The 9,581-nt window shown below is 36.8% G+C and overlaps 1 protein-coding gene across 2 annotated transcripts; it reads right to left on the bottom strand.

Annotated features, from left to right (window-relative positions):
• Nucleotides 1–288: 288 nt before the first annotated feature.
• KIAA0408 (KIAA0408 ortholog) lies at nt 289–7,100 on the bottom strand. 2 transcript variants are annotated; one of them, XM_029224772.1, is made up of 4 exons: nt 6,601–7,100; nt 6,433–6,512; nt 3,083–4,406; nt 289–911 (listed from the first exon to the last, which is right to left on the bottom strand). In XM_029224772.1, exons 1-4 carry the CDS (start codon nt 7,051–7,053, stop codon nt 738–740), a joined length of 2,031 nt encoding a protein of 676 aa, XP_029080605.1. In that variant the 5' UTR covers nt 7,054–7,100; the 3' UTR covers nt 289–737. The 2 variants fall into 2 exon arrangements, with proteins under 2 accessions (XP_029080605.1, XP_029080520.1); XM_029224687.1 differs by having other exon boundaries at nt 291–911; nt 3,074–4,406; nt 6,601–7,098.
• Nucleotides 7,101–9,581: the final 2,481 nt, after the last annotated feature.

The following is a 9,581-nucleotide window of genomic DNA, read 5'->3' as shown; positions in this document are numbered from 1 at the left end:
AATGATATATCAAAGCTTTTGTGAACATTTTATGTTTGCTTTAGAAGGCTAATCTGTTTAAACCTGTGACACTTTTGTTTATTTAAAAGAGTAAACAAGGAGATCAATGGTATTAGTCTATATTTATATGGGTTAAGGAACTATGAGTTGTCTGTAGAAATCTACTAACGTTAGATATATGTATAATTAGTTTTGTATGTAGCTGGGACCAAGGAAGTGGTTAGTTAATATAGGTACCTCAAGAGCCTTAAGTGGATACCTATTAAAAGGTATAAAAAATATAAATAATACTGTATATTTTTAAAAATTTTAAATAAACACAAAGAATATATAGGTATACATGTTATAATTTCAAAGTCAACACTAGCACATAAGTTTTTCTTATCTAAATACATACTGATACTTCCTATATCAACACATGCACCTACAAAACACTCGGCCATGCAAATAACCTTGCTTTCTGCCACTTGCAAGAAAGTTGGAATATACAATATAGTACATTGTTTCAACTTAAATCATATTGGCAAATTAATGAGGATGGCATTAAAAAATTCTGATCTAAAAAATCAAAATACAGGAGGATAATTGTTCCATAGATTAAAAACACTGAAGACTGATGGGAAGTTAAGATTTCAATCGTCCCAGTAATCTTGAAAGAGACAGAATTGGTTGTGAACACTCAGAATACTCTGTTTGGCAATTGGGACTTTTGTAATCCAGCAATCCAGGCCAGAGACTCAGACCATCGATGCTTCTGATCGCAGAGAAATGGGAAAGTTGTGGACAGTTCTCCGCAAGGCAGGGGGTGCCGATGGAGATCTGGATGCCCACCTGGACGGGAGACGGCGATTTGCTGGTCTAGCAGGTCGGGAAAATCCTTTTCCATGTGAGCATTTCACTGCCACGGATTCCTTAAGACACAAATGAAGACATTCATCTCACTATTCAGGCACCAACAATGAGCTTAATATATTATGGATCCCAACTATAGGATTAATGTATTGTATTACCGTGTTTACAAGCAAGAAAAAACATTGAAAATTAAAGAAGCTATTCCTGGTCTTGAATGTTTTAATCGAAACAATTCACTTTTAATATGAATATGGCATTTGATAATCTTGTAGATCTCCACACTGACAAGTTTTAATACAACTGATTTCTGTTTAGAACTAACTATGAGTTAATGTTATGTTAGAACTCAAAAGTTCATGTTAGATAAAATTGATAAGATAGAACTAAAGATTTTTCTTAGTGGAGTGTTAGGATATTTTAGTGGTTTTTTTTAAAGATAATAATTTAAAGAAGAATTAATTTATGTCCAGTTATTTTATGTCAAGTTGACACTTTTAGAAATCATAAGCAAAAGACACACAAACCACCAAATGATTTGTCTGATGCTATCTTTTTTTTTCCACTAAGAACCACTGTTACTATCTCTAAAAAGTTTCAAAATTATCATTAAAATACTTTAAAATATAACTTCATTCTATTTGCTAAGAAAGAGTTGCGATCTATCTTGGGTATCTTCTGAAGACTGAAAACTTTTCCCTTCTCTTCCCTTCGCTTTCTTTCATTTCTTCCTACTTCTCTTTCTTTTTATTTTAATGGAAGAAAAGCATTCTAGGACTCTTGCCATTAAGAAACAGTTAAAAAGCTTTCATGACACATTTTGTACTTTGATTCTTATTGACCTTCTTAACAAAGCCTGTGCTCTTTCACCTGAGACGGGCAGTAAGGACAACCTTTATTTCTATGAAAGTAACCTGCATTTGCTTTTTCTCTCCTTGGAGTCTTATTTTTGTAAACCTGTTCCTGGGTGGAAGGGATGGAGAACTACTCTTAACGATCGACAGCAGAGGACCCTTCCCAAACCTCCTATCAGTACAAAAATGGGAGATATTTAGTAATATTTGTTCATGAGAATTTTGGCTGATTATTGTATATGTGCTTTCATTTCCCGTCTGAAGCCACAGGACCTTACAGGTATTTATGGGCTTAACTAAAAAAAAAAAAAAAATAGAAAAGCAGGATTAATTATTTGTACTTTGGGCAAACAGGCAAAGTTTCTGATAAACTATATATAAACTGATACTTTTGTAGGGCTTGAAAGCCTCATAAAAATAATTTCTTACACAAGAAGGAGGCAACCTGCCTTGTTTAAAACAATGGTGCATATACATCGCACTATGTAAAACCAGGACTTTCAAAGCATTGGCTAATTATAACAGTATGTCACCTTGTAATTTTTTATAAATTATGCATAAAATGTGCTGATGGATAGCTCTTCATTGTAAATACAAATCTCTTCTCTTCAACCTCTTTTTCTCCTCTAAAATTATACTCTTTTGCAAGCAAACTGGAATAAAGAAAGAATAACAGTTTATTTAAATACCCATTTTTGGGGGGGCGGGGTGGGCAATTTCCACACGAAGAATTTATACAAATAATAATGACCTTAAATTTTTTTACGCTATACTATCATTTTTCTTTTCATATACTGCCTTTTAGCTCCACAATAAGAGAACTGCATAAGGCACTATTTTAAATGATTTTTTTTCACCCAAACTCATATTCATGTGACTAATCCCCTGAGGAAGAACATGAATCAAATTCTGGGAATGACTGAACCAACCATAGCTAATAACCGAAAAGTGCAAGTTATTTATAAATACTTCCCATATACTTTTAAAAATATAAACACTTTAACAGGATAAGATTCTATAAATGAACAGATGCACATTCAGAATATTTTTTTCAAGAAAGAAACACAGCAAACATTTGATCTTTTTGAGGTTCTTAAGAATTTAATTTATTAGATTGTGTTGTGCCATTTCAGAATTTAAATAAAAGTTATAATGTGCTAAACCCAGACTTAAAAACTATGCTTTTAAAAGTTCATCTTGAGTTACAATTCTAAGGTTTATATTTATTCACAAATGAAGGGTCAAGGAACTAAGAAGATGTCAAAACATGTGCCTACATTCTATTTATATGAATGGGCAACTGACTGAACTCGGAGCCATTGCTAAATATGGGTGCAGTTCTACCAAAATATGTTAAATTTCTTTCTCACCTCAGTTACCTTTTTCCGATCTGCTCCTTGCTTCACTTGTTGTGCTCCACACATAGCTGGCTTTTGCTGAAGCTCTTGTTCTATTTGGAGCTTTTTAAAATGCTGACTTAATGTGGCTCCACCACTGACATCAGAATTACATTTGGTCCAATTAGCCTGGAAGCATTTAGAATTTTGCAATGCGGACCCCGCTGATGTCTCATAGGTTTTCAGCAGCTTTTCCACCACACCATAATTTGACCTGGGATCAGCTGACCTTGGTCGGCCAGACAAATTACTTGGTCTCCAGTCATGCTCGTGGAGCATATTCCGGTAACTGCTAGGGCTTATGTGTTCCTGCATTTGTCTAAATAGGCCTGTTGTGGGTTTTTTGGTGGAATTATCATGCACATTTTCCCTGGGCACAGGCACGGGGGCACTGGTTTTCAGAATGTCAGAAACACTGTCACTTTCTGAGATGTTATCTGTGCAAGAAATTAAAGTATCACAGGGCTGAAGATCTTCAGATGGTTCTGAGTAGCTTTGACTTTGCTGTACTGCGTGACAATTTCTATTTGTTCTAAATACGATTCTGTTAAATTCATCAGTCTTTGCTGCCAGCTTTTCATTCCTAGTAGTCCTTTCAAAGCCACAACTGAAACTTCTCAGCGGGCTGCTGCTCTGTGTCACCAAGGAGCTACAGACATTGCTTATGTGAAGATCAGGATGAGACTTAGCAGGGTGATCTGGAATCACCTTTTCATATTTTGGCTTATTGGGAATAGAGCAGGTTTTCTGAAACCATGGTGTAGAGGGGCTATTTTTTGCACCAATCCCAGTGTCACATGACCACGTGGTAAGTCCAACATTTTCATTACATGAAGGCTTTTTATCTATTTTGGTTTCTGGTGCCAAAGAAGAAAATGTGATACCATCTTTCAAAGTCTTCCTTTCATTTAGACACAGCGTAGGCATCTCGTCGTGCCTCCAGAGGAAATGAGGGTTGCAGTTCTTTTTGCCTTGACCTTCTTGGGCCACCCAGCCATTGTGGTCTGAACTTTCCTTCAAACTTTCATGGGCTTGTGCAGAACATGAGCTGGGAAAATTTCGAGATGTACTTCTTGGAGGAGGAACTGGTGGGGTTTCACTTCTTTGCAGATCAGTTTTATCAATTCCACCTTTTTTCTTAGAATTGTTTTGGAAAACATCAGTACAGCTCAGATTCTTTCTATTTTTCTTCTTCTCTTTTTCTAAACTGGTTGGAGTAATGCACTGGTTGTTGTTGATCATGTGATCTCCATAAGGCATATTAGTTACAACTGGTGTTTCCTGGAGAAAAGAATCTGACTTCATCCTAGACAATTATAAAACATGGTATATTAGTTATGACTTTATTTATGATAAGCTCTTTTTTTTTTTTTTTTTTTTTTGCGGTACGTGGGCCTCTCACTGTTGTGGCCTTTCCCGTTGTGGAGCACAGGCTCCGGACGCGCAGGCTCAGCGGCCATGGCTCATGGGCCCAGCCACTCTGCAGCATGTGGGATCTTCCCGGACCGGGGCACAAACCCGTGTCCCCTGCATCGGCAGGCGGACTCTCAACCACTGCGCCACCAAGGAAGCCCTACGATAAACTCTTAAAAGACACTGGGGCTAAAGCAATGGATTCTGTTATAGGAAAAGGAGTCACAACTTCCTTAAACATTATTTTCATATAAATCCCATAGTACAAAACTTCAAGTCCCTTTACTGCAGCATAAAGGCCACCTCTCAGTGTTGTATTCAACTCTATATACATAGTCTGACCCAAGCTACCTTTTTAGCTGTGTCTCTCATTTTTTTCTATTACCTAAACTTCACCTACACTCAGACTCGACTGTGTGTAGTCTCTTGGGTGTCTGCTATTGGCGCTCCCACTTCTATAGGTTTTCTCTTGCCATTTCCTTATATCCACTTTGCCTACTGAATTCCTATTTATAACGTCTTCTGAGCTCAAACTCCTCCCCTTGAATTTGAAATAACATTCTAAGTAGTGTGACAGAAATCTGAATCAAAGCGCAAACAGACATGAGCAATACCAAATGGAAGGTGTTATTTGGGCATAAAAGAAAAGTGATGATCTTTTTAAAAATTTTATGAGTAAAGGACATATAAGCAAAAGAGAGCTGCAGTACAAATAGTGTGGCTATTCAAGGAACAGTGAGTACTCTGGTGTGGATGGAATATAAAAAAGTGGGAAAGATGATGGCAAATAAAAGAGAAATATTAGGTCAAACTGTAATGACTTTGAATTACATACTAAGGATTTTAAGCTTTTCTCGAAAGGCAATAAGTGGCAGTGAGAACTTTATACCAGGTGTGGTTTGTTAAAAAAAAATTGGCAAGTAAGAATTATTGAAACAAAAACCTAAATATTGCAAGAATGTGGGTTCACAAATTAACATTAATTAATCATATTGATACATATAAATCATATTTATATCTCTTCAACTTATATTACGAGATAGCTTACAATAAAGTGCAGACAAATACCCATTAGCAGAGAGTAGTAGGCAAAAGCTCAGTGGAAAAGTGGAAGGCAAAATTATGTAAAAAACATGGTTGGGTAAGAAAATCTGTTGTAAGTCAGCACAAAAATTCTCTCTGAGCTTCCAAAAAGCTAAAGAAAAATAAGGGTCCACATTCCTATAGCTTCTAAGAGAAGTATACTGCCCCACTAGGAGATAAATGGTGATCCTAGAACAATCCATCTTTACTTAACTTGTAGAGAATTCCAATTTATTTTTCAATTTGGCTAAAACCTACCCTTACAGTTATAAGGGTGCTTCTGAACTGAAAGAGCATGTTTTACAGCACTGTATAAATATGTATGTGTGTACATATTTATAATATGTTATTCTGAAAATTATGAATGCTTCCATTATATATATAATAAATGTAGAAAAATAAATGGCTGAAAATGTTTCAGTAGAACATCATTATATAATTAAAACACCATTGTTAAATTTGACATAGTTTAAAGATGTATTTAACTAAATTAACCCAGTATACTCTTCCACTGGCCAAATACTCAAAATAAAAAAGAACTCCATTGGAGTATACTTGTTAATTTATTATGGTTAGTATAACTTCACTAAACACCAAAAAAGTAAAGTATGCCTAAGAGTCAAACTACAAAGAGAACTAGAAGATTTGCTTTAAGAATTAGTGAACAGAGAAACATACAATTTAAGTTTTTATCTCCTAAGATAACATATTTTAACAGCATTATTAATTCTCACTAACAAAGTGTTAGATGCTAAAGGAAGTTTGGATTCATTAACTAAAAACAACATTCTTTTTGATTTTCCAACATAAAAATCATCATAGATGTACCAGCCTACCTTCTGTGGTTAGAACGCTTTCGAATTTCCTCTTGAAAGCTGCATAATTCTTCACTAACTTTGGCAAGTTCTTCAAGAGCCTTTATACATATAAGCAATAGCATGTTAGCCCTTTGAAATGTAAATATGTCTTTAGAAACAGTTCTAGGCCAATCCTGGCTTACTTACTGTGTTGAGGGCACCAGAGCACCTCTTGTTCTCTTCCTCAGAAGTCCTCAGGTCAGGCGGGGTCTCACATTCCTTTTGGTTGTCTGTGGCCATAGAATCCATTAACTCTACTTTTGATTTTTTGATTGTTTTTTGTTCCTTACACATTTGATTTCTTTCACTGAGTAAGCTCTGCTCTGTTTTACCTTTTCTCCCCAGACCATCCCTGTGATTCATCCCTGTAAATTCACATTGTCTTGAATTGGGATAATTTGGAGAAGATTCCATCATTTTGTCTGGAATGGCCTTTTCACGATCAAGATCAATAATCGCACGTTCACTCATGTTGATTTTCCTCCGAAGCTTTACTTCATGGCAGAGCTGTAAAGAAAACAAAGATAAAAATTTCCCCCTAATCCACTCTCTCAATATTTTTGATACTAAGCATACTGTTCTGAGTTCTCTTTGCCACATTACTATATACTACCCCATGGTATTAATGCTTATGCTTCCAAATAACATTTCTAAAGTCTGGATTAGCTGGAACAACTTTGAGGAACCATAAAGACTACTTTCAGTAGGTCAAAGCATGGATGGTAATTTCTATTCTTCTGAGTAGAAATCAACCCATTCAAAAATGAAACAAACCTGTGTTTATATATAGATATCATGATGATACAGAAGCACTGTTAACAAAATTGGAATGACTCGAATCAATTACTGGCAATGCTCTCTAACTGCTTTCAGAGAGAAGCAAGAGTTTAATTAACATTAAGGTCATATTTTAAAAATATATGATCCTATATGCCAACATTTAACTATCTAAATAGGTGACAATCTCATATAGTAATGCAGCTAATTCTGTCCCTAAGTAGACATTTTGCAATCAAAATATGTTACTTTTGGAAGTTACATTGTTGAGGGACAGGTAATTCTGAGACTTTTTTTTTTCGAAGGCTACATACATTCAAAAAATGTTTCCTGTCGTAATTAAAACAAATGTGACCCTGTCCTAGGTAATACGATAGAACTCTAAGGCGTTGATCATCTATTAGTCTATGCTAAAGTGGGCCCCAAATTAGTTCTTGAGAGTTCAGTTTAACCTGCCGGCTATTACTGGCTTTCTCTTCAGGCTTGTGTTCTGGGAAAGCTTGTCAAATTCCAAAGACATTCAGAGAACTATTAAAGCAAATGACTCTACGTTTTACAGTCACAACGTATATCTGCACTACATCTATTATTCAAAGAATAACAGAGAACTTCTGCTCCCAGATCCTTGTCCTGGCCGTGAGCCCCAGCCGAGCCCTAGCCACCCCCCGCCTCTGCAGGAGACCCTCCAGCACTAGCAGCCGAGTGGCTTATAGGGTCTTGGTGCTCCGGCCAGGTGTCAGGCCTGAGCCCCTGAGGTGGGAGAGCCGAGTTCAGGACATTGGTCCACCAGAGACCTCCCGGCTCCATGAAATATCGAACAGCGAAAGCTCTCCCAGAGATCTCCATCGCAACACTAAGACCCAGCTCCACTCAACAACCAGCAAGATACTGTGCTGGACACTCCATTCCAAACAACTAGCAAGACAGGAACACAACCCCACCCATTAGCAGAGAGGCTGCCTAAAATCATACTAAGTTCACAGCCACCCTAAAACACACCACCGGATGCGGTCCTGCCCACCAGAAAAACAAGATCCAGCATCATCCACCAAAACACAGGCACCAGTCGCCTCCACCAGGAAGCCTACACAACCCACTGAACCAAACTTACCCACTGGGGGGAGACACCAAAAACAATGCGAACTACGAACCTGCAGCCTGCGAAAAGGAGACTCTAAACACAATAAATTAAGCAAAATGAGAAGACAGAGAAATACACAGCAGATGAAGGAGCAAGGTAAAAACCCACCACATCAAACAAATGAAGAGGAAATAGGCAGTCCACCTGAAAAAGAATTCAGAGTAATAATAGTAAAGATGATCCAAAATCTTGGAAATAGAATGGAGAAAATACAAGAAACGTTTAACAAGGACCTAGAAGAACTAAAGACCAAACAATGATGAACAACACAATAAATGAAATTAAAAATTCTCTGTAAGGAACCAATAGCAGAATAACTGAGGCAGAAGAACAGATAAGTGACCTGGAAGGTAAAATAGTGGAGATAACTACCACAGGGCAGAAAAAAGAAAAAAGAATGAAAAGAATTGAGGACAGTCTCAGAGACCTCTGAGACAACATTAAACACACCAACATGAGAATTGTAGGGGTCCCAGAAGGAGAAGAGAAAAAGAAAGGGACAGAGAAAATATTTGAAGAGATTATTTCCTATATTCCTTCCCTAATATAGGAAAGGAAATAGTCAGTCAAGTCCAGGAAGAGCAGAGAGTCCTATACAGGATAAATCCAAGGGGAAACATGCCAAGACACATATTAATCAAACTATCAAAAATTAAATACAAAGAAAAAATATTAAAAGCAGCAAGGGAAAAACAACAAATAAAATACAAGGGAATCCCTATAAGTTTAACAGGTAATCTTTCAGCAGAAAATCTGCAAGCCAGAAGGGAGTGGAAGGGCATATTTAAAGTGATGAAAGGGAAAAACCTACAAGATTACCCAGCAAGGATGTCATTCAGGTTCCACGGAGAAATGAAAACTTCTACAGACAAGCAAAAGCTAAGAGAATTCAGCACCACCAAACCAGCTTTACAACAAATACTAAAGGAACTTCTTTAGGCAGGAAACACAAGAGAAGGAAAAGACTTACAATAACAAACCCCAAACAATTAAGAAAATGGTAATAGGAACACACATATCGATAACTAACTTAAATGTAAATGGATTAAATGCTCCAACCAAAAGACATAGACTGGCTGAATGGATATGAAAACAAGACCCGCATATATGCTGTTTACAAGAGACCCACTTTAGACCTAGGGACACATACAGACTGAAAGTGAGGGGATGGAAAAAGATATTCCATGTAAATGGAAATCAAAAGATAGCT

Source organism: Monodon monoceros, unplaced genomic scaffold, assembly GCF_005190385.1.
Source record: "Monodon monoceros isolate NGI ecotype Baffin Bay Population unplaced genomic scaffold, NGI_Narwhal_1 Contig2418_ctg1, whole genome shotgun sequence".
Taxonomy (NCBI): Eukaryota; Metazoa; Chordata; class Mammalia; order Artiodactyla; family Monodontidae; genus Monodon; species Monodon monoceros.
This window is presented reverse-complemented; position numbering and strand designations above follow the sequence as displayed.